General features: G+C 40.0%; 4 protein-coding genes across 4 annotated transcripts; 1 reads left to right on the top strand and 3 right to left on the bottom strand.

Annotated features, from left to right (window-relative positions):
* The first annotated feature begins 23 nt into the window (after positions 1-23).
* aplf (aprataxin and PNKP like factor) lies at positions 24-8,186 on the top strand. Its single transcript, XM_077604795.1, has 12 exons — positions 24-102; positions 336-435; positions 1,750-1,821; positions 2,006-2,175; positions 2,283-2,418; positions 2,672-2,801; positions 3,462-3,562; positions 3,724-3,995; positions 4,082-4,198; positions 4,310-4,356; positions 4,949-6,957; positions 7,023-8,186. Exons 1-11 carry the CDS (start codon positions 62-64, stop codon positions 5,089-5,091), a joined length of 1,329 nt encoding a protein of 442 aa, XP_077460921.1. The 5' UTR covers positions 24-61; the 3' UTR covers positions 5,092-6,957; positions 7,023-8,186.
* On the bottom strand, positions 4,220-18,042 carry prokr1a (prokineticin receptor 1a). The gene is made up of 3 exons (XM_077606109.1): positions 17,449-18,042; positions 7,025-7,453; positions 4,220-6,942 (listed from the first exon to the last, which is right to left on the bottom strand). The coding sequence occupies exons 1-3, from the start codon at positions 17,472-17,474 to the stop codon at positions 6,240-6,242; spliced, it is 1,158 nt and encodes a 385-aa protein (XP_077462235.1). The 5' UTR covers positions 17,475-18,042; the 3' UTR covers positions 4,220-6,239.
* Positions 18,043-18,185: 143 nt separating this feature from the next.
* Positions 18,186-20,500, bottom strand: LOC144077982 (mitochondrial import receptor subunit TOM20 homolog). The gene is made up of 5 exons (XM_077606122.1): positions 20,194-20,500; positions 19,379-19,425; positions 19,232-19,313; positions 19,027-19,169; positions 18,186-18,837 (listed from the first exon to the last, which is right to left on the bottom strand). The coding sequence occupies exons 1-5, from the start codon at positions 20,315-20,317 to the stop codon at positions 18,793-18,795; spliced, it is 441 nt and encodes a 146-aa protein (XP_077462248.1). The 5' UTR covers positions 20,318-20,500; the 3' UTR covers positions 18,186-18,792.
* Positions 20,501-20,863: 363 nt separating this feature from the next.
* Positions 20,864-23,551, bottom strand: LOC144078044 (interferon regulatory factor 2-binding protein 2-B-like). Its single transcript, XM_077606236.1, has 2 exons — positions 22,712-23,551; positions 20,864-22,194 (listed from the first exon to the last, which is right to left on the bottom strand). Exons 1-2 carry the CDS (start codon positions 23,316-23,318, stop codon positions 21,632-21,634), a joined length of 1,170 nt encoding a protein of 389 aa, XP_077462362.1. The 5' UTR covers positions 23,319-23,551; the 3' UTR covers positions 20,864-21,631.
* Between the last annotated feature and the right edge of the window lie 836 nt (positions 23,552-24,387).

Raw genomic sequence — 24,387 nt, forward strand, 5'->3', positions numbered from 1 at the left:
ACGGTTAAATAATAATATTATTAATAATAATAATGTGACCGCCCATCTGTACGCATGCGCAATGCAACAAGGAAGTGGAGCTGGTATTGTCTGTGTTTGGGAGTACGTATACGTAGTTTAAAAGATTTATTGTTTCATTTTTTCTCCATTCCTCGCGATATTAAGACAAATAAATAGTTAACATTCATTTTTTGCACACCAAATCAACTTTGTAAGGTTACGCACAACAATCTGTTTGAAATATTAATTCAAGATGAATTAACACGTGGGTACTCGCGTCTATCTGTTTTGTGTATGTTGGTACATAGTATTTGAATACATTGTTATGATGCCAGTGTGCCAATGTCCGGCTTCGAGCTGATCCCGGTGCAGGGTGGCGATGCAATCCACCTGCCCGCAGGCGAGACTGTCGTAGGCCGTGGTCCTTTCCTCCATGTGAGTACCATTTTTAAAATCCATTCATTTCCATACCGCGTTCCATAGCCCCTACTACTACTTTTAGTACAACAGCCCCTACTACTACTTTTAGTACTACACCCCCTACTACTACTTTTAGTACTACAGCCCCTACTACTACTTTCAGTACTACAGCCCCTACTACTACTTTTAGTACTACAGCCCCTACTACTACTTTTAGTACTACAGCCCCTACTACTACTTTTAGTACTACAGCCCCTACTACTACTTTTAGTACTACAGCCCCTACTACTACTTTTAGTACGACAGCCCCTACTACTACTTTCAGTACGACAGCCCCTACTACTACTTTTAGTACTACAGCCCCTACTACTACTCCTCCCACTCCTCCTCCTCCTACTACTTTTAGTACTACATCCCCTACTCATCCTCCTCCCACTCCTCCTCCTACTACTACTTTTAGTACTACAGCCCCTACTACTACTTTCAGTACTACAGCCCCTACTACTCCTCCCACTCCTCCTACTACTACTACTTTTAGTACTACAGCCCCTACTACTACACCTCCCACTCCTCCTCCTCCTACTACTTTTAGTACTACAGCCTCTACTACTCCTCCTCCTACTCTTCCTACTACTACTACTTTTAGTACTACAGCCCCTACTACTACTTTTAGTACTACAGCCCCTACTACTACTTTTAGTACTAGAGCCCCTACTACTACTTTTAGTACTAGAGCCCCTACTACTACTTTTTGTACTAGAGCCCCTACTACTACTTTTAGTACTACAGTACTTTTAGTACTACAGCCCCTACTACTTCTTTTAGTACTACAGCCCCTACTACTACTTTTAGTACTACAGCTCCTACTACTACTTTTAGTACTACAGCCCCTACTACTTTTAGTACTACAGCCCCTACTACTACTTTTACTACTACAGCCCCTACTACTACTTTTACTACTACAGCCCCCACTACTACTACTAACTATTACTACTTCTTCTACTACTACTTTTACTACTACAGCCCCTACTACTAACTATTACTACTTCTTCTACTACTATTCCTACTACAGCTACTACAGTAATCCCTCAAATACATATATCTAATATCTCTCTCTCTCTCTCTCTCTCTCTCTCTCTCTCTCTCTCTCTCTCTCTCTATCTATATATATATATACATATATATATATATATATATATATATATATATATATATATATATATATATATATATTTATTTATTTATTTATATATATATATATATATATATATATGTTCACACGTACTATTAACAACATAAACAGACCTGATTTTTATTGTTATATGTGAGGTGAGTGACAAGCGAGTGTCCAGACATCACGGCCTGCTGGACAACCAAGATGGACGACTGCGCCTCAAACCGGTGAGTCAAGATGAGAACATCAGGAATAATCCGACTATTGTCAAAGATAATTGACACCTGAGTCAACTCCTTTGTAGTTTAATGATCCTTGACGTCATGTCAAATGGAACAGTTTATGGAAATATGTTAGGAATTGTACAAAATGAAGAGTGTACATGTGTAATCCTTATTTTGTGTCACGTAGACACACTTGAACCCATGCTTCAAGCAATCTTGCCTCACCGATGAACCCCAAGCCCTGGAAAAGGACGTGTGGTGCCCCCTTGACCACGGCGACGTCATCTCCTTGCTACCGGGACAGCTCATGTTTCGAGTGGTCGCGGTGGGCGGTCGGACAGTCAACGGCCCTTTCAGGTGGCTCTCGTGTTTGATGTTGGAGTGCGTTATGATGTTTATTGATGTGCAATCAGCCTTTGAAGACAACATCAAACTGAAAAGTGCTCTCTGCATGATGATTGCAGGCAAAACGTCACGCGTGTCAACCACTCGCCCCCTCATTCACCCAAGAGAAGCCCTCCCCGATTTCTTGGTTGTCATGGCTCCCAGATAGAAGCGTCCAATCAGGAGTCGCCGCTGATGGGGAAGTTGTCGAATAAGGTTTGTTTCATTCTTAGAAGAAACACGGATTTCGCTGCAAACTAAAATGGAAATCTTTGACATTAGGTTTATAAAGTTTAACTGAAGTATGTTAAAAATCAGTAAAAAAAAAATAATAATGGTTGTTCATTAAAAAAAGCACATTCTTACTGACAAAATGCACTTTTATTGAACTTGTCATTACAACTTCATTTGTGTAAAATCCTCGGATTGATGTATTTTCTGATTTAACCAATCAGATCGTTTCACGCAGGAAGCGGAGGCCTCTCAGCATGCGTCCGCCTCGCCTTCGACTCGCAAGAAACGACTTTTGCCTTCGTGGATGACGGAGGCCGTCAAGCGCTCACCTTCTCAAACCATCGGCACAACTGCAATCCGCCAAGGTAACACAACACAGGCAGTTTAACGAAAATATTCAACTAACTGCTTATTTAAGTCTATATGTCCGCAATTGATTAATCAGCAGTGAGTTCAATTCCACTTTTATTGTACTTGTTACCAACGACAAAATAATTATATTCTATCTAAATGCATTATGAATAGAGGAATACATTTTAAAAAAAGTTGACAGTACAGACATCTTTCTGTTTTTCCTCCGAAAATGAATTATTAGTGTGACTGAAGTAGGGTTTCCGCGACCCTAATGAGGATTTATTTTTTCCCAAGATGTTTTGCCCATCCAATGCCCATATTTTTAGACCAGTAAAAATAATACAAAATAACACATGCAGGCAATGATATTTTGCGTTTATTTTTTATTTTTTTTATTTTTAGAATTAATGTGATCCCGGCTTGTAGCTCCTCATAAAATGCTGTTTAAAAATATTATTCGATACTCTGTTACTATAATTATAGTTTCGAAAGAGAAGTAGTCCCATTCAGCCAACTACTGGATCGGATCCCATCTTGGAACCACATTCGATACGCCAAAAATAGCTATCGGGACGGGCGTAACAATTGTTAAAAACTGCGCCATTGGGATTTGTTGACTCATCACCGGCGGCTTATATGTGCCATGCACGTCTTCCTTTGTGACATCACAGTTGCCAAGAAAAGGCAACAAACAGAGCACGACAACGACCAGACGACTAAAGTCAAGAGGAGCAAGAAAGAGGGACGACCTGCAGTTGAGTGGACAAAAATAGTAAGTTTGAAGTATCCTAATGAATTATAATAGCTTTATTTGATAGGACACATAAAAGTAGGAATGATACTGAATCTAGAGGTCTCAAAACGTCAAATATGGCATTCAATATATCCCAAACGCTGGAGAATTTTGAATGAATGAGGTTTGTGTGCTTTCAGAAAAGCCCATTATCGCATGAGCCGCTCGCCAAATTGGAGGCCAACGACCACCAATCGCAGGAAGGCGTCGACAGCAGCGGCATGGAGACAAAGGACGGCCACGACCTTCGAGAAATTCCGGCAGACACCAGCGACGTCATCGCCGGGACGAGTAACAACGGCGCCGGGACGAGCGACGTCGCTACCGGGACGAGCGGTCGTCAGAGTGCGAGCGTAGAAGGCGCAAAGGCCAGAGTGCGAGGGGCGTGTCCGTATGGAAAAGATTGCTACAGGTTGCCTTTACCGTACAATTGCGAGGTTGAATCGCGCCCGCACGCTTCCTGTTTAACATCCTACCCGTTCCTTTGACTTCTCGCAGGAAGAATCCTCTCCACTTCCAGGAGTGCAGCCACCCCGACGACCCCGACTTTGTGGAAGAGGAGAGACCGGCAGAGGGAGAGCGACCCGAGTGTCCATATGGCAGTAACTGCTACAGGTCACACTTGAATTCAATTAAATGCTTTTATTGTCATTATACGAATATCATGAAAGCATGGCGATTGATTACAAACAATAACGCGACCTTCTGGTTTCCTCAACCTCACAGGAAGAATCCTCTTCATCGTATAGAGTACAATCATACCGAGAGAGCAGGTATGGCAACACATATAAAATACACAACATTTTACAACTACAATTACTGATATTATAAAGTGCTATGACAATTTCCATTATTTTCATTCATAAATCATTGGGTGTTTGGATCAGCAATTATTTTTATGGATTATAATGTAACATTTCAGAATTACAGCTAGCAACAAGGCGGTGATGCAATCACATAGGCACTTATTTTATATTCATATAGATACAAGTTCAGGGGTGACGAACACGTGGCTCTCGAGCCCCATTCGGCTTCTGGCCAAAATGAATGTGGGTCTTTGCTTCTTATCATATTTTGTTATTTCTGTGGCTCTTTGCTTCATTTCATATTTCTCCTATTTCCATTGTCTCTTAAAAAAATATCAAATTCAGTAGAGCCCATTCAAAATATTTTAAAAATAATTTGTTCGCTACCCCAGTACTTGTTACTATAAAAACACATTGCGTCACAAGTAAGCACATCAGATTTTTTTTCACTATAAAAACACATTGCGTCACACAGGCACATTTTTTTTCAGCTTGTGTACAGTGTTTTGTGATGAAAATGAACAGTGTATCTGACTGATCCCGTTTTATTTCCCGACAGTTAGCAGCAGGCAAGCTGCCCTCAGAGCAAAAGTAGCGCCCGGCGTGGCTTCGGATCGGGATTCGGGCGACAGTTTCATCGACGACGAAAGCGACGACGCGGAGGCCGATTCCGACTATGTCCCCCCGGCAGATTCCGACTAAACCTCTCCGTCCGACTCTTGACCGCACCTCCAAACCCAGCTATGTTGACGGTATGGAACAACCGCTGAGAAGTCCACACCTTCGACAAATGCCAATTTTCAAATTAAAACATCGATAAGAGGAAGATGAACTGACATGTCACAAAAAATGTTTTACACTGAAAGTCAATGGGAAATGTTACTCTGTCCGAGTAAATGAATGTTTTTAAACTAAAAGAAGTCATTGATATTTTTTGTATTCTGAAAACATAGTTTTACTTTTACTCAATTGATACATTTATTCTCAGAGTCGATAGATTTAGTAGTATAGTAGTAGTCTACTAGTATAGTAATAGTTTTTTTCCCGTCCAAAAATAAATATATGAAGATAAAGCTATACATTCTATGTATAATCGTAGGGCGATAAGTACTGCGACATAGGTCAAAATATTCAGTTTAAAATTGAAATAGTTTTTGGGTTTTACTTTGGCGGCAAAGTCTGAACATAAAATGTCTTTTGGTGTAATATATTGAAAAGTTCAAGTATTATTAGGAGGGGGAAAAGTAGTAAAATTACGATATTATTTTTACGTTACTTGAACCAAATGTGTGGGATACGCGTGAGTGACGTCGGTTGGTAAACAACATAGCGTAGCGTTAGCGTTCCGAAGTTAGCATTACACTGAAAGAGTCAAAAGATGCTTTTATATATTAAAATAGTTTAAAGTTTTACTCTGAAACAGTGATCAGCTGCCTTTGCATTGAAAGTGTCAATAGCTGAAGATCCCCTCTTGAACAAGAAGGAAGCAGAAGCACAGAGGTGGGTGGGCTCTCAAATCTCCTGGCCGTGGAAGAGTAGACAAGCTCGAGTGAAGCAGTATGAAAGTGACTAGTACTTCCAAGTCTAAACCCGAGGTCCCCAGTCAGTGGAGCGGGCGGGACATCCATAGGGCGATCAGTATAGGGTCTCTAGTTATGATGACTTCAGTCTGTCTGGTGGTCACGAGCTGTGGATTGTGAGCAAAAGAACAAGATTGAGGAGAACAGTGACCCAAAAGAGCCCCGTCATCAAGGATCCGGTAAGGATGGTCTGGATGCCTCCTGGGGCTATCAGGACCTCCAAACCAGGTATATGAGGTCCTTCAGCACTTCTTAGTGGCTTTAAGCGCATCAGGACCTGTGGGATCCTCCTTCCAGCTCTTCAGTGACCCTAAGTGAGGAAGTCCGAGCCTCGTCGCAGATGGACTTGCGGGCCGCAAATAGGACCAGCGGGGCCGCGATGAACTGTTTGGACTTGGCGTTCTTCCTGGCTTTGTGTCTGACGCTGACGAAGCAAAGCGTGTTGATGACACCGTTGCTCATGGCCACGCACTCCACCACGTAGAAAACCACCAGAGCGTTTCGATCTCTGGAGATGACGGTCGGGTAGAAATCCCTGAGCAGGGAGAATGCGTAATAAGGGCTCCAGCAAACCACGTAGGCCAGCAGGACCAGTATGAGAAGCAGCACCGTCCGTCTACGCTTTCGGAGACGCTTGCGGATCTGCAGAGTCTGGAAACCGGGAACCTTCTTGAACCAAAGCTCCTTGGAGATGCGCACGTAACATGCGGCCATCACCAACACCGGAACCAAAAACTCCACAGCCAAGACCAGCAGGAAGTAGGATCGGTACAGGAGTCGCTGCTCCACGGGCCAAATCTGAGCACAGAAGGTCTTGGGGGCGCCGCTCTGCCCGTGGGGGTACTCGGTCTCCGAAGACATGGTGGCCGACGGGATGGAGATGACGGCCGGCACCCCCCACACGGCCGCCAGCACCACGTACCACGTGTGGGACGGCAAGCCCGGTCCCAAGGGGTGCACGATGGCGGCGTACCTCAACGCACAAAAGGTAAACACAATTTCTATTGGGTGTCGCTTTATGGGCGGTTCTAGTACTTTTTTTGTGCTCTACAGACCTGTCGACGGCGATGGCGAGGAGCGCGTTGGTGGACACGTGCAGGGACAGCGTCCTCAGGTAGTTGACGGCGGCGCAGGCGACCGAGCCGTGACGCCACGACAGCCGACTGACCACGTAGTAGTCCAGAAGCAGGGGGCAACAAATGGCCGCCACAAGAGTGTCCGACACGGCGAGGTTGGCCATCAGGAGGTCGGTCAGGCCGCGACGCTTCCCGTCACGGAGCAGACTGACGATGAAGGCGCAGTTTCCCGCCCCGCACACGACCATGATACAAACCAGAGACGCCGCGATGACCACGCTAGCCGCTAGGAAAGCGGGCCCGCGGGTGGTGTCCGGGACGTCCTCCGGGGACACCTCGTAGTCCACAGAGTCGTAGTCCACAAAGTTGGAGGCCAGATTCTGGCTGCTGTTGTTCATCTCAGATCCACTGTGTAAAAAAAGAGATGATGTAACGTCAAAGTTAAGAAAATCAATGGACTAGCCCTGGCGATTCTGAATCGCTTATCCTCAAGAGTCGCGGAGGGGTGCTGGAGCCGATCCCAGGGACCAGCCAATCGCAGGGCACAAGGAGATGGACAACCTTTAGCATTTTAGGGGGGATTTCGAGTGTTTAATCTGACTGCACAGCATGTTTTTGGGATGTGGGAGGAAACCAGAGTACCTGGAGAAAACCCACGCAAGTCCAGGGAGAATATGCAAACTCCACACAGTGAGAACCCACCTGGGATCGAACCCTCGACCCACGAACTGTTAGTTGCCCTTGCTCGCGCTCCTGTTTAAATACGAGACTGGCTGTAGATGGCCAAACTTCATTTTCACATTTGTGCGGATAGAGTCGGCCGATGGCGGCTTGCTTGTTTTCGTACACTTGACACTTTTAGAGCACGCGTGTGGAATGTCGCATGCGCGCTGTGACGTCACCACAATGCTTTTATTACCACATGCGCACGGAATTTCTTCGTGAATAGTTTTTATTCTCCAAAATACACGAAAAAAAGATTTTGGTTCCGTATATATATGGATGTAAGTATAAGTCATGAGTTATTTTGTGTATCTTGGTTGTGTGCTTTGTGTTGTCATAATATACATTGTCATATTTTTTTTAAATAAAAGCCTTACTATACATTGTAAAAAAATTTTTAAATAAAGGCCCCACTATACATGGTCGTTTTTTTTTACGAAAAAAAGCCTAACTACATTGTCGTTCTTTATGGAAATAAAGCCTTACTATACATGGTTGTTTTTTTTATGAAAAAAACCTTACTATACATTGTCATTTAAAAAAAAAAGGCTTACTATACATGGTCGTTTTTTATGTAAAAAAAGCCTTACTATACATGGTCATTTTTGGTTAAAAAAAAGCCTTATACATTGTCATTTAAAAAAAATAAAAGCCTTACTATAGATGGTCGTTTTTTAAAGAAAAAAGCCTTACTATACATGGTCATTTTTTAATGAAAAAAAAGCCTTACTATACATACATGGTATTTTTTTGTTAAAAAAAGCCTTACTATATATGGTCTTTTAAAAAAAAATCCTTACTATACATGGTCGTTTTTTATGAAAAAAAGCCTTACTATACATTGTCATTTTTTTTAAAAAAAGCCTTACTATAAATTGTCATTTAAAAAAGCCTTACTATACTATGTCGTTTTTAAAGAAAAAAACCTTACTATACTATGGAGTTTTTTAAAGAAAAAAGCCTTACTATATGTCATTTTTTAAGAAAAAAAAGCCTTACTATACTATGTCATTTTTTAAGAAAAAAAAAGCCTTACTATACTATGTCGTTTTTAAAGAAAAAAACCTTACTATACTATGGAGTTTTTTAAAGAAAAAAGCCTTACTATGTCATTTTTTAAGAAAAAAAAGCCTTACTTTACTATGTCATTTTTTAAGAAAAAAAAGCCTTACTATACTATGTCATTTTTTAAGAAAAAAGCCTTACTATACTATGTCGTTTTTTAAGAAAAAAAGCCTTACTATACATTGTCATTTAAAAAATAAATAAAAGCCTTACTATACATGGTCTTTTTTTATGAAAAAAAAGCCTTACTATACATGGTCATTTTTTTGTTTAAAAAAAGCCTTACTATACATTGTCATTTTTTAAAAATGAAAGCCTTCTATACATGGTCATTTTTTTGTTAAAAAAGCCTTACTATATATGGTCTTTTTTTTTTTAAAAAGCCTTACTATACATGTTTTTTTATGAAGAAAAAAAGCCTTACTATACTATGTCGTTTTTTAAAGAAAAAAGCCTTACTATACTATGTCGTTTTTTTAAAGAAAAAAGCCTTACTATACTATGTCGTTTTGTAAGAGAAAAGACTTACTACAGCCCCTTCTACTACACATATAGTATAGGCTTTTTTCTTTAAAGACGACATAGTATAGTAAGGCTTATTTTCTTTAAAAACGACACAGTATAGTAAGGCTTTTTTGTCTTTAAAAACGACATAGTATAGTAAGGCTTTTTATTTACAAAAAAGACCATGTATAGTAAGGCTTTTTTCTTAAAAAATGACCATGTATAGTAAGGCTTTTTTGTTTAAAAAAGACCATGTATAGTAAGGCTTTTTTTCTTAAAAAACGACATAGTATAGTAAGGCTTTTTTTCCTAAAAAAACGACATAGTATAGTATGGCTTTTTCCCCCTAAAAAAACGACATAGTATAGCGTGGCTTTTTTTTCTTGAAAAACGACATAGTAGAGGAAGGCTTTTTCCCTAAAAAACGACATAGTATAGTATGGCTTTTCCCCCTAAAAAACTACATAGTATAGTATGGCTTTTTTCCTTTAAAAAACGACATAGTATAGTATGGCTTTTTTTCTTAAAAAACGACATAGTATAGTAAGGCTTTTTTTCTTAAAAAACGACATAGTATAGTATGGCTTTTCCCCCCTAAAAAACGACATAGTATAGCATGGCTTTTTTTCTTGAAAAACGACCTAGTATAGTAAGGCTTTTTTTCTTAAAAAACGACATAGTATAGTATGGCTTTTCCCCCCTAAAAAAACGACATAGTATAGCAGGGCTTTTTTTCTTGAAAAACGACATAGTAGAGGAAGGCTTTTTCCCTAAAAAAACGACATAGTATAGTATGGCTTTCCCCCCTAAAAAACGAAATAGTATAGTATGGCTTTTTTCCTTTAAAAAAACGACATAGTATAGTATGGCTTTTTTTCTTAAAAAACGACATAGTATAGTAAGGCTTTTTTTTTCTTAAAAAACGACATAGTATAGTATGGCTTCCCCCCCCTAAAAACGACATAGTATAGCATGGCTTTTTTTCTTGAAAAACGACATAGTAGAGGAAGCCTTTTTTTCTTAAAAAACGACATAGTATAGTAAGGCTTTTTTTCTTTAAAAAATGACATAGCAAGTAAGGCTAAGAGAGTCGGAGAATAAATCTGACTTCTGATTCATCACCTTCTAGTTGTTGCTGTGGTCCACTGGCAAAATCATTGGGTCAGAACATAATGCGGGAATCAGGAGTGAGTTCAATTCCACTCGTTGCAATTCTCAAATTGTTTATTGAGGTAATGAAAAGGATAAATACAACTTCCAACTTTACTGTGGTGCAGTGGCAAAGACAATGGGTCAGAATTTCAGGTGGACTCAAGTTCAAATCAGAAGTGAGTTTGATTCCACTCTTTGCAATTCTCAAATTGTTTATTGAGGTAATGAAAAGGATAAATATAACTTCCAATCACATCATTTCAGATGACACTGTGGTCCAGTGGCAAGAACAATGGGTTGAAATTGAAGTTGGACACAAGTTCAAATCTGGAGTGAGTTCAATTCCACTCTTTGCAAATCTCAAATTGTTTATTGAGGTGATGAAAATGATAAATATAACTTCCAATCACCTCATTTCAGAAGTCACTGTGGTCCAGTGGCAAGAACATTGGGTTGAAATTGAAGTTGGACACAAGTTCAAATCAGGAGTGAGTTCAATTCCACTCTTTGCAAATTGTTTATTGAGGTGATGAAAATGATAAATATAACCTCCAATCACCTCATTTCAGAAGTCACTGTGGTCCAGTGGCAAGAACAATGGGTTGAAATTGAAGTTGGACACAAGTTCAAATCAGGAGTGAGTTCAATTCCACTCTTTGCAAATCTCAAATTGTTTATTGAGGTGATGAAAATGATAAATATAACCTCCAATCACCTCATTTCAGAAGTCACTGTGGTCCAGTGGCAAGAACAATGGGTTGAAATTGAAGTTGGACATAAGTTCAAATCAGGAGTGAGTTCAATTCCACTCTTTGCAAATCTCAAATTGTTTATTGAGGTGATGAAAATGATAAATATAACCTCCAATCACCTCATTTCAGAAGTCACTGTGGTCCAGTGGCAAGAACAATGGGTTGAAATTGAAGTTGGACACAAGTTCAAATCAGGAGTGAGTTCAATTCCACTCTTTGCAAATCTCAAATTGTTTATTGAGGTGATGAAAATGATAAATATAACCTCCAATCAACTCATTTCAGAAGTCACTGTGGTCCAGTGGAAAGAACAATGGGTTGAAATTGAAGTTGGACACAAGTTCAAATCAGGAGTGAGTTCAATTCCACTCTATGCAAATCTCAAATTGTTTATTGAGGTGATGAAAATGATAAATATAACCTCCAAACACCTCATTTCAGAAGTCACTGTGGTCCAGTGGCAAGAACAATGGGTTGAAATTGAAGTTGGACACAAGTTCAAATCTGGAGTGAGTTCAAGTCCACTCTTTGCAAATCTCAAATTGTTTATTGAGGTGATGAAAATGATAAATATAACTTCCAATCACCTCATTTCAGAAGTCACTGTGGTCCAGTGGCAAGAACAATGGGTTGAAATTGAAGTTGGACACAAGTTCAAATCAGGAGTGAGTTCAATTCCACTCTTTGCAAATCTCAAATTGTTTATTGAGGTGATGAAAATGATAAATATAACCTCCAATCACCTCATTTCAGAAGTCACTGTGGTCCAGTGGCAAGAACAATGGGTTGAAATTGAAGTTGGACACAAGTTCAAATCAGGAGTGAGTTCAGTTCCACTCTTTGCAAATCTCAAATTGTTTATTGAGGTGATGAAAATGATAAATATAACCTCCAATCACCTCATTTCAGAAGTCACTGTGGTCCAGTGGCAAGAACAATGGGTTGAAATTGAAGTTGGACACAAGTTCAAATCAGGAGTGAGTTCAATTCCACTCTATGCAAATCTTAAATTGTTTATTGAGGTGATGAAAATGATAAATATAACCTCCAAACACTTCATTTCAGAAGTCACTGTGGTCCAGTGGCAAGAACAATGGGTTGAAATTGAAGTTGGACACAAGTTCAAATCTGGAGTGAGTTCAAGTCCACTCTTTGCAAATCTCAAATTGTTTATTGAGGTGATGAAAATGATAAATATAACTTCCAATCACCTCATTTCAGAAGTCACTGTGGTCCAGTGGCAAGAACAATGGGTTGAAATTGAAGTTGGACACAAGTTCAAATCAGGAGTGAGTTCAATTCCACTCTTTGCAAATCTCAAATTGTTTATTGAGGTGATGAAAATGATAAATATAACTTCCAATCAACTCATTTCAGAAGTCACTGTGGTCCAGTGGCAAGAACAATGGGTTGAAATTGAAGTTGGACACAAGTTCAAATCAGGAGTGAGTTCAATTCCACTCTTTGCAAATCTCAAATTGTTTATTGAGGTGATGAAAATGATAAATATAACCTCCAATCAACTCATTTCAGAAGTCACTGTGGTCCAGTGGCAAGAACAATGGGTTGAAATTGAAGTTGGACACAAGTTCAAATCTGGAGTGAGTTCAAGTCCACTCTTTGCAAATCTCAAATTGTTTATTGAGGTGATGAAAATGATAAATATAACTTCCAATCACCTCATTTCAGAAGTCACTGTGGTCCAGTGGCAAGAACAATGGGTTGAAATTGAAGTTGGACACAAGTTCAAATCAGGAGTGAGTTCAATTCCACTCTTTGCAAATCTCAAATTGTTTATTGAGGTGATGAAAATGATAAATATAACCTCCAATCACCTCATTTCAGAAGTCACTGTGGTCTAGTGGCAAGAACAATGGGTTGAAATTGAAGTTGGACACAAGTTCAAATCTGGAGTGAGTTCAAGTCCACTCTTTGCAAATCTCAAATTGTTTATTGAGGTGATGAAAATGATAAATATAACTTCCAATCACCTCATTTCAGAAGTCACTGTGGTCCAGTGGCAAGAACAATGGGTTGAAATTGAAGTTGGACACAAGTTCAAATCAGGAGTGAGTTCAATTCCACTCTTTGCAAATCTCAAATTGTTTATTGAGGTGATGAAAATGATAAATATAACCTCCAATCATCTCATTTCAGAAGTCACTGTGGTCCAGTGGCAAGAACAATGGGTTGAAATTGAAGTTGGACACAAGTTCAAATCAGGAGTGAGTTCAATTCCACTCTTTGCAAATCTCAAATTGTTTATTGAGGTGATGAAAATGATAAATATAACCTCCAATCACCTCATTTCAGAAGTCACTGTGGTCCAGTGGCAAGAACAATGGGTTGAAATTGAAGTTGGACACAAGTTCAAATCAGGAGTGAGTTCAATTCCACTCTATGCAAATCTCAAATTGTTTATTGAGGTGATGAAAATGATAAATATAACCTCCAAACACCTCATTTCAGAAGTCACTGTGGTCCAGTGGCAAGAACAATGGGTTGAAATTGAAGTTGGACACAAGTTCAAATCTGGAGTGAGTTCAAGTCCACTCTTTGCAAATCTCAAATTGTTTATTGAGATGATGAAAATGATAAATATAACTTCCAATCATCTCATTTCAGAAGTCACTGTGGTCCAGTGGCAAAGACAATGGGTTGAAATTGAAGTTGGACACAAGTTCAAATCTGGAGTGAGTTCAAGTCCACTCTTTGCAAATCTCAAATTGTTTATTGAGGTAATGAAAAGGATAAATATAACTTCCAGTCACATCATTTCAGAAGTCACTGTGGTCCAGTGGCAAAGACAATGGGTTGAAATTGAAGTTGGACACAAGTTCAAATCTGGAGTGAGTTCAAGTCCACTCTTTGCAAATCTCAAATTGTTTATTGAGGTAATGAAAAGGATAAATATAACTTCCAGTCACATCATTTCAGAAGTCACTGTGGTCCAGTGGCAAGAACAATGGGTTGAAATTGAAGTTGGACACAAGTTCAAATCAGGAGTGAGTTCAAGTCCACTCTTTGCAAATCTCAAATTGTTTATTGAGGTAATGAAAAGGATAAATATAACTTCCAGTCACATCATTTCAGAAGTCACTGTGGTCCAGTGGCAAGAACAATGGGTTGAAATTGAAGTTGGACACAAGTTCAAATCTGGAGTGAGTTCAAGTCCACTCTTTGCAAATCTCAAATTGTTTATTGAGGTAATGAAAAGGATAAATATAACTTCCAGTCACATCATTTCAGAAGTCACTGTGGTCCAGTGGCAAGAACAATGGGTTGAAATTGAAGTTGGACACAAGTTCAAATCAGGAATGAGTTCAATTCCTCTCTTTGCAATTCTCAAATTGTTTATTTAGGTAATGAAAAGGATAAATATAACTTCCAATCATGTATAGGCGGGCCGCCTCGTGGTGTAGTGGGTAAGTCACCTGCCTGCGACGTGGGTGTCGAGGGTTCACGTCCCGGTGTCGCCAGTCAACGACTGTATGGTGTCGGCAGTCGGCCGAAGGCCGACTGTCGAACACCACCAGGGATCCCCCCTCCCAACTGTCTTCCGGTCAGCCGAAGGCTGACCGGAAATATTGTTTTGCTGAAAAAAATGACTAAGTCTTTATTTGAATGAAAAAAGGATTGCCCATTTACTGAACTACTAGTGTAGTGATCAGTCAAACGAGAGCGGGATTCGAACCCCAGTCTCCCACATGGCAGTCAAACTAACTAACTTGAAGTCTGTCTGACCCATTGACTTTGCCACTGGACCACAGTGACTTCTGAAATGATGTGACTGGAAGTTATATTTATCCTTTTCATTACCTAAATAAACAATTTGAGAATTGCAAAGAGAGGAATTGAACTCATTCCTGATTTGAACTTGTGTCCAACTTCAATTTCAACCCATTGTTCTTGCCACTGGACCACAGTGACTTCTGAAATGAGGTGATTGGAGGTTATATTTATCCTTTTCATTACCTAAATAAACAATTTGAGAATTGCAAAGAGAGGAATTGAACTAATTCCTGATTTGAACTTGAGTCCACCTGAAGTTCTGACCCATTGTCTTTGCCACTGGACCACAGTGACTTCTGAAATGATGTGATTGGAAGTTATATCTATCCTTTTCATTACCGCAATAAACAATTTGAGAATTGCAAAGAGTGGAATTGAACTCACTCCTGATTTGAACTTGAGTCCACCAGAAGTTCTGACCATTTGTCTTTGCAACTGGACCACAGTGACTTCTGAAATGAAGTGATTGGAAGTCATATCTATCCTTTTCATTACCCAAATAAACAATTTGAGAATTGCAAAGAGTGGAATTGAACTCACTCCTGATTTGAACTTGAGTCCACCAGAAGTTCTGACCATTTGTCTTTGCAACTGGACCACAGTATACGCACTATGTCGTATACTGTCGTTTTTAAAGAAAAAAAACCTTACTATACTATGGCGTTTTTTAAAGAAAAAAGCCTTACTACACTATGCCATTTTTTAAAGAAAAAAGCCTTACTATACTGTTGTGTTTTAAGGAAAAAAGCCTTTCTATACTATGTCGTTTTTTAAGAAAAAAAGCCTTAGTATATTATGTTGTTTTTTAAAGAAAAAAGCCTTATTATACCATGTCGTTTTTTTAAGAAAAAAAGCCTTACTATACATGGTCGTTTTTTATGGGGAATAAACCTACTATACATGGTTGTTTTTTATGAAAAAAACAACCTTACTATATATGGTCATTTTTTGTTTTAAAAAGCTTTGTCATTTAAAAAAAAATAAAAGCCTTACTATACATGTCCGTTTTTTCTGAAAAAGAGCCTTAGTATACATTGTAATTTTCTATTTCAATAAGTCTTACTATACATAGTCGTTTTTTATTTTTTTAAAAGCTGTACTATACATGGTCGTTTTTTATGAAAAAAACCTTACTATACATGGTCGTTTATTTAATGAAAAAAAAAGCCTTGCTATGTCGTTTTTTAATGGTCATTACATGGTCATTTTTTGTTTAAAAAGCCTTAGTATACATGGTGTTTTTGTTTTTAAAAAAGCCTTAGTATACATGGTCTTTTATTTTTATGAAAAAAGCCTTACTATAGATGTTTTTTTTTTTAAAGCCTAACTATACGTGGTCGTTTTTTTAAATGAAAAAAAGCCTTCATTTACATGGTCGCTTTTTATTTTAAAAAGTCTTACTATACATTGTCATTTTTTAAAATAAGTCTTACTATACATGGTCATGTTTTTTAAATAAAAGCCTTACTATACATTGTCATTTTTTTTAAATAAAGTTCTTACTATACATGGTCATTTTAAAAGTCTTACTATACATGGTCGTATTTTTTTATGGAAAAAAAGCCTTACTATACATGGTCATTTTTTATGAAAAAAAGCCTTACTATAATACATGGTCGTTTTTTATGAAAAAAAGGCCTTACTATAATACATGGTCATTTTTTGTTACAAAAGTCTTACTATACATGGTCTTTTTTTTAAAAGCCTTACTATGCATGGTCGTTTTTTTAATTAAAAAAAAAGCCTTACTATACATGGTCGTTTTTTATGAAAAAAAAGTCTTACTATACATGGTCATTTAAAAATAAATAAAAACCTTACTATACATTGTCTTTTTTTAAAATAAAGTTCTTACTATACATGGTAATTTTTTAAGTCTTACTATACATGGTCATTTTTTAAAGCCTTACTGTACATTGTCATTTGTTTTTGAAAAATTAAGTCTTACTATAAAAGTCATTTTTTAAAGTCTTACTATACATGGTCATTTTAAAAAAAGCCTTAGTATACATTGTCATATTTTGAAAAATTAAGTCTTACTATACATGGTCATTTGTTTTTCAAAAAATGAAAGTCTTACTATATATACATGGTCAGTTTTCGAAAAAATAAAAGCCTTACTATACATGCACCATTGAGTGGCCCAAGATATTCATAAATCGCCGATCAAAATACATTTATTTGAACGCCCGTCTCCTTTTTTCCATGCATTACAATTTGTTTCGAAAGTCCCAATTCTATTTGTCGTATTTTGTTTTCATTTGCATTTTTAAAATGTCTGACCAATACAACTTGGGGCACACACACAGACAAACGCCTTAGGGAATCACACAAAATCTTTAGCATTTGTTGCATACAAGTCACTCACTTTAAACTACATCACATAAACCTGATTTACATAATTTAGATTCTTACCTGTAAGGGTAGCTGGCAAACGTCATTAGTTGATGAAATGTTCAAAAATACATGAATAGAAGTATTGCAAGGGTCTCCTTTCGATGAGGGAAAAGTTGTTTGAAGGCTTCACGTGGCGAGCGAATACGACAATCAACGCGGGGACGAGCGCGCATGCGCGCAAACGTGAAAAGCCGCTCGCTTGATTGAATGCATTTCGATTGTCGACTACCAAATTGCTTTTTTTTAATGATACAACAAAAATACCTCAAATGCTGTGCAGAATATGGCTTCAACCTGAAAATGTAAGGAAAAATAAATGTTGCAAAAATGAACACTAATAAATGACGATGACTAAGTTGCTCTGTGCATATTTACATATCACGTGGGAGGGGACTTTCCGGAAATTTATGGTAGGGACGTGTCAGCGTTGTTGTTTTTCAAAAATATTCAATAGTTTAAAAATTATACGTGTTGTGTAGGTGGATGCTCCTGGTAAATGGTTTTATTCTGAAATTTGAGCCCATTTTTTTTTTAAGATAACTAATATTTTAAATTAGTGACGTTTTGACAGTGATTATTTTTCCATTACAATCCACCCCCCCCCCCCCGATGTTTTGCTGATACTGCTGCCAATTTTATTAGTAAAAATAATGTAACTATTAAATACTAAATATTTGTTCACAGCGAATGCTGAGGTCTTATGGTGTGCTTAGCAGTACACCAAGCTAAATTAAATATGAGCAATTACAAGTAACCATGGTTGTATTTTTTTTAATTTGTAACACATTGCTAAATTAGTGCAATGTTAATAATCAAAATGAATTTTAAAAAAAACATTAACACATCCTCAAGTTGTTTTGTTTTCATAGTACTACTTAGCTCATTATATGCCACTGATTGCCAGGTTTAATTCATTTAGACTGGGTGGTACGTCTAGAGCTGTCAATGGCAGCCAATAAGGTAAATGAGTGCTATTTATAGCTATAAAAAATGATCTTAGTTCGTGCAGTTGAGGGTTAAAATCAATAATGATTTATGGTATATTCTTTGTGACAAAAGTTGCTTTCTTGTACCCTGCTGTGCATAATTACATTGAACCAAAGTCAAACAGACTTAGTACTGAAAATGAACTTAGAAATTTAAGACACCTCCTCGTACATGACGACATCACGAAACAAAAACCTGTTCCCACATTTACGTCTTCCAGGGCGGGCTTACAATGTTAAGTAAAAAGTCTATGAGAAAGAAACACAAAAGACAAACAATAAATAATCGGGTCAGCTTCCAGGTGGTTCCTGACTGATCCAATCGACCAATCGGGTGCTCCGATATTGGGACGAGAGACGTCTGCGATGTTGCTTTTCACTCGATGTCTTCCTCGCTCAGACTCTGCGCGGTCACGACACGCTAAAACACACACGAAAAGATGCTAACATCAAAATCATGAAGTGTGTCTAGATAAATTCAATATTTTTGGGTGTCAAATCATCTTGTTGAATACAAATGCATGCATTTGTTTCAGTCAAGGCTAGGAAAGATTTTCTGTTAGCGTAATAGTAGCATCCGAATGTTGGATATGTAGCCCTGTAAGCCTACCTGACTGATGGTGGGCAGCTTAGTGAGCAGCATCTGGAAGACGGGAGGTGGCAACGTCTGCTGAAGGACCTGCAGCAACTGCTGAGGTTGCCCGCAGACGGCGATGGCGTTGGTCAGGTGGTCCACGCCCTTCTCGTAGTCTCCTGCGAAACGGGCAGTGGCGGTAAGGCTCGCTACGGACAAACACTGCATTGTTTTCTCTTACCTTGGGCCAGGAGTTCCTCCCCCAGCTGGATTTCCTCCAGGAAAAACTTCTGGACTGCTTCTGAGTCTTTGAGGTCAGGAAGCTGAGTTCAAGCAAAACATGCAAGTTAATTCTGTTTTCTAAATCTAAGCCAAAGGAGAACGTTACCTTAGCCATCCCGGCTCGCTCTTTAGCCACCTTCTGCTTCTTTCGCCCTAAAAAAAGAGTTTAACATTTTGGTGGTGACCAGTGACAATGTACATTGAATTAGCATAATTTGTTCTACGATCTTTAATACAACGCCCCCCCCCCCCAAAACCCTTAACATTTTAAAAAAAGCACAACAATTAAAGAAAATGTTGGTATTTTGGAATAAAAGCTTTCCCAACAAGGCTTTCGTAACTTGAATATTTCGTAGGTCAAAGAATTCATAAGTAGAGGTTTATAGTGATGTCCCCATATATTTTAGCAGGAGAGTCTGCGGTCACCTGATTTTGAGGATCTGCGGTTAAAAACACTTTGGGTGTGTTTTTTTTCTTCCAATTTGAACAAATATATTCCAAGCTGGAAGCCATATAGTACTTTATCATATTACTTGGTGCATTTCAGGTGTGTTGTTGTTCGTGCTTATGACGCCATCTTGTGTTTGATGGATTGAAACGATTTCAGAAGCCGTCATTGCCGAGTACCACTCACTTTTAAACTGGCAGGCATTAAAAAATAAAAATAAAACTAACTATGATGAGTGCAGATTTTTTTCCGACCCGCGCATAAACAGCCTCGTTTAGCCCACAATCATATCGGATCCCCAAAGGCATCACACAAAATCTTAAAAAGGATTCTGGCCCGAGGGCCTCGTCAGGTTAGTTCGACGACGCCGTGTCAGGTAGAATAACATCAATTTAACCCGATTTATTTATCCATGGCGGAAATGGAGCGGAGGGTTAGACAATCTCACGAGGAAAGACGAGGTCAGCACTCACGTTCTCGCAGCCTGTTCTTGAAGTTGGGGTCGCTGCGTCTTTTCCGGTCGAAATAAATGCAATATCCCACGAAGAGAGCTCCGCACACCCCCGCCGCGATGGCGCTCGTCCTGCCGACCATCATAGCTACGAATGGCGGCTAAAATCTTGCGTCTTCGTCGGTCCTTTTCGTTTGCCTGTTCGGAGAGCGTGTGGACGAACTCGGCGGGTTCGCGCAGGCAGGCAGGAAGGACCTCGAAAGGACCTCGCAAGGACCCTTCGTCGTCACAGCCTTTTAGTCGTCTGCCTTAACGCCTGAAAGAAAATGTACACACCGATGCACCACAAATTGATGCCTGTTACGAAGCTTGACTTAGCAACCGTAACTAGGGGGCAGAGCTTATGCGAAAGATCAATGCCAACACATTTCACCGTGTGCGACACAATTTCATTACGCATTTATGATAAGTGTAAATTTAATATACGCTATTGAGGCACTCATGGTAACGAATGGTCTTTGGGATTTTAAAAATGGGGGAAAGATTTTGTCAACACGAAGTAATTGGCTGCTATTGATCATGATAGACAAGCTAGTCAAAATTGATTTGATGGATATTGCTGTCAGTGGCAATGAATGAGTTAAACATAGTGCAGAATATGTTATTTACTTCATCATAATTTGTGATCAAAGTCTGTTTGATTTTTTTTAATTAGTAATAAAGTTGCATTGTATTTAAAAAAAATGAGTACAACATTCCCACTCCTGATGCAATAATCAGCAATGTAAATAAAATGCAAATCATGACAGTGCAACTATGCTTAATTAATAATGTATGACTACTCACCTACACTTTTTGTGAAGAAAAAAAATCTTAATTTTAATGTGTTTCAAGCTTTTGGGAGGAGCAACCACGTGTAATTCGGTCACAAAAGAGACAAGGGATTTTAAGTGCATGCTTTGTGAATTATCCACATCCTGCTATGTACTTTCTACCGTAAAACTTGAGTGATCAATTCAAGGGACAAGCCCCCCGAAAAGAAGCATTTAAGGATCAGACTTATTCTATTTTTGGTAACCTTATCTCAGACTGCCTCAGCTTCCCAAACGAGATAACAAATGTGTTTACACAAGACAAATTGGAGGGGAGTGCATCGACAGTTATCATGACACGCACGTTCATAAATACACAAAATATACTAACATACACATTGTGAACAATTACCAGAGTAAAAATTACATTTTAATTACCAAAATGTTCTTTTAATATCCGTTATTGCCGTAATAATTCTTAAAGATAAACACTACTGTACACACAAACAGCATGTGAGAGGTTTATTTTTAGTTGCCAATTGCTCACTGCCATTGTTGAAAAATCTACAAAAACAAAACGTGGTGAAAAAGCCATTTAGAAAAACAATAATAATTCTAAGTCTTTCCACTTTAGCCACAGTAACCTTTTTAAGAGTCCTGCTCCTTTTTTACGCTGACGTCTCCGGCCAAGATGGTTGCGATCTCATCTTGCATGAATGCCCAGGGCTGCTCTGACCCAGCTAGGGGACAGCGCCCCCCACTGGGGCAGAACACTTCCCCACCGGCATCCTGGGTCTTGATGCTGGCGCAGGAGCACGGGAAGCAAAACTTGTGCGTCGCCACCGACGGACATTGGACAAAATGCGTGTCCTCGAGGCGCTCGTGGCACAGCGTGCAGCAGAGCTGAACGCCGCCCGGCGTCCCCGTGTCTCCTCCGGGCCCCGGCGGGGTTCCATTATTCCGCTGTGCCCGGCCCCCGTCTTTGGGTGCGCCTGCGATGTCTGTGGCTGGGGGGAGCGCGGTGATGGGCGATTGAGCGTTCTGAGGTGGCGTGACGGCTTCGTGGAGGGGAAGCGGCGCTGAAACCGAACCAAACTCCTCACTGGGTTGGGTCGACCAGGGCGGAGCCTCAGTGCTGTTCAACTTGGGGGTCACGCCTTCGGGCTCGGGGGACGCCTTCCTCTTCAGGCTCCGGTGGTTCTTCGCTCTCTCTGAAGGGGACAAAGCAAACATAAATAACCAAACATACTTGGTTTGCCGGGCACCAAATGCACACCCAAACAAAATTCACTGTGTTATGTGATAAATTTGTATTGATGATTTCTAAAAAGGCTAAAATATCATTCCATTGCATTGAGAGAATTGTATTCTCCCTCGGTTCAAAATCGCATATTTTTGTTGACAGGTGAAACATGCTAATCGAAATAGCATAAATGCTATTTTTTTGTCCCAATCCACCTGTGAAATGACAGATAACCACTTAGGCCACTAGTAGGCGTCCAATCCCAATTGAAGTGGGAGGGCTGGCTGCAAATGAGCGAATGTTCAAACAGATTGTCTATCACAGTCAGTAATGGCCAATGAGCCAATAAATTCAGGTTTACCTGTTTGTTTGTTTGTTTTTAAACTCTTTTTTAGTATTACTGTTGCAGGCCACCCAAAAGCGCAGCTTTGTTTGTAAACAAAGAATAACACCGAACTTTTCCGGTTGTCATGACGACCACGTACCTGTCTTGTAAGGGGCGGGGGTTTCGTACGACACAGACCCGTGTTCGTTCCTGAACCTTGTGTCGAGAACGTGCACCCCCTTACCCTTATCCGCCATGTTGTCACCCATGTGTCTGTCCCGGAACATCTCGGAGGACACCAGGGCGGCAGCGTGGTGCGGAAGGCCAACGTTGAGCAGCGGCACCAGGCCGGGCGGCACCGCTTCGCCCCGCCGCGGGTTGGTGGGGCTCTGGCGGTTCAGCTCCGGGGGATCGTTGGCCTTGGGGTAGCCGTTGACGAGCCTCGCTGCCCCCGCCGCCAACGCCTGGTACTCCGGGCCCAGGCGAGGCGGCGGCCTTTCGGTTAGCGCGTAGCGGGAGGAGGCGAGCTCCCCGCCGGCCGAGTGGTGAATTTCCTTGGCGGAAGACGGCTTCCCCGCTCGGCCCTCGTGGAGGCCGTGAGCCCGCTTGAGCTGGCGGGCGCTGTCAATGACAAACTCGACCCGGTCGGCACCCTCGTAGTTGACGCATCCCCGGCAAACCGCCTCGCTGAAGTCCCAAACGACGGCCCACGGCATGCGAGGCAGGTCACATAGGAAGCACGACTGGCGCCTAGCAGTCGCGGTCATGGTGTCAGGGGGCCACAGGGGGCTGGAGGGTGATAAAGACGAGGAGCCTCGTGTGTTCCGGGAGACGCGACGGATTTACCGACGTCAACGGACACGCATTGTTGACGTAGGCGTCATGTCGTCAGAAAGCAGCTACCCGCCATCGTCACGTCCCACTCGGGGTCGCGCGCGTCGCAGTGTGGTGACGTCACAGCCACCAGCGTCTATTTTGGACTGCCTTTATTCGCCCATGAGTAGTACTTGTACTACAACTATACCACTGCTAAGATCAAAGATGGTTGAAATAGGCCACGATGTCTCACTCTTCTCTTTAATCTCCCCACTCCAAACCGCTGCATTCTCACTGGCATTCGGGACAGAATGTATGTTGTGGATATATATGGATATTACAGTGCATTCCGTGCCTTGGTAAAAAAAAGCCACCTCTTCAGAAATAGCAATTTTTGCACACGTCAAAATTAACATGTTTCTTATAGGAGAAATTACAAATTTAATTTGATTCAATAAAAAAATGTTATCAAATCATACAAAAATGATTTTTTTTTAGTTCTGTCTCAGCTAAATTGTAAGGACCTATGATGACAATTTTGGAGACCTTTTATTTGTATGACCCATCACTGGACTTCCACATTGAACTTTGTGGCTTCACCTTAAGGTCGCACGGAGGCCTAACACGCTAATCTTTGCTGAAGGTCAGATGAGAAGCAGAAGGGCCACCGGGATAATTGACTTAAGCACTAAAGAAGGACATGAAGTAGGACACGAGGACATGTTGGTGACATTCATTTAACTCGTGAAGAAAGCATGTGTTGGTCAGGTGCTCTCTACATTTGAACGCTTATGACCACATTACTTCATTTGTTCGTGTCACGAAAAGCAAATAGAGCAGCATTTAAAAAAGCAATACTATATTCAAAATATATACAGAAATTATTCATCTAAAATGTGTCAAATATTTGGCAATATTAAGCACCTAATAGGATAAAGCATTTAATAGGGTTGAGCAGTTGAATTAGACAATAGTTGAAAAAAAGGGGGGGAAACTGTGAGAATTTAAATGTAAAAAAAT

Source organism: Stigmatopora argus, chromosome 7 (assembly GCF_051989625.1).
Source record: "Stigmatopora argus isolate UIUO_Sarg chromosome 7, RoL_Sarg_1.0, whole genome shotgun sequence".
NCBI classification, from domain to species: Eukaryota; Metazoa; Chordata; class Actinopteri; order Syngnathiformes; family Syngnathidae; genus Stigmatopora; species Stigmatopora argus.

Coding starts and splice junctions, on each gene's coding strand:
- prokr1a (XM_077606109.1), bottom strand. CDS start 17,474: ATGACGTTTGCCAGCTACCCTTACAG. Junction 7,454..17,448: donor TTTGCCAGCTACCCTTACAG/GTAAGAATCTAA, acceptor TTTTTTACACAG/TGGATCTGAGATGAACAACA. Junction 6,943..7,024: donor CTCGCCATCGCCGTCGACAG/GTCTGTAGAGCA, acceptor TTGTGCGTTGAG/GTACGCCGCCATCGTGCACC.
- LOC144077982 (XM_077606122.1), bottom strand. CDS start 20,317: ATGATGGTCGGCAGGACGAGCGCCATCGCGGCGGGGGTGTGCGGAGCT. Junction 19,314..19,378: donor AGCGAGCCGGGATGGCTAAG/GTAACGTTCTCC, acceptor GCTTGAACTCAG/CTTCCTGACCTCAAAGACTC. Junction 18,838..19,026: donor AGCTGCCCACCATCAGTCAG/GTAGGCTTACAG, acceptor TGTGTGTTTTAG/CGTGTCGTGACCGCGCAGAG.
- LOC144078044 (XM_077606236.1), bottom strand. CDS start 23,318: ATGACCGCGACTGCTAGGCGCCAGTCGTGCTTCCTATGTGACCTGCCT. Junction 22,195..22,711: donor CCCCGCCCCTTACAAGACAG/GTACGTGGTCGT, acceptor TGTCCCCTTCAG/AGAGAGCGAAGAACCACCGG.
- aplf (XM_077604795.1), top strand. CDS start 62: ATGCAACAAGGAAGTGGAGCTGGTATTGTCTGTGTTTGGGA. Junction 436..1,749: donor GCCGTGGTCCTTTCCTCCAT/GTGAGTACCATT, acceptor GTTATATGTGAG/GTGAGTGACAAGCGAGTGTC. Junction 2,419..2,671: donor TGGGGAAGTTGTCGAATAAG/GTTTGTTTCATT, acceptor CGTTTCACGCAG/GAAGCGGAGGCCTCTCAGCA.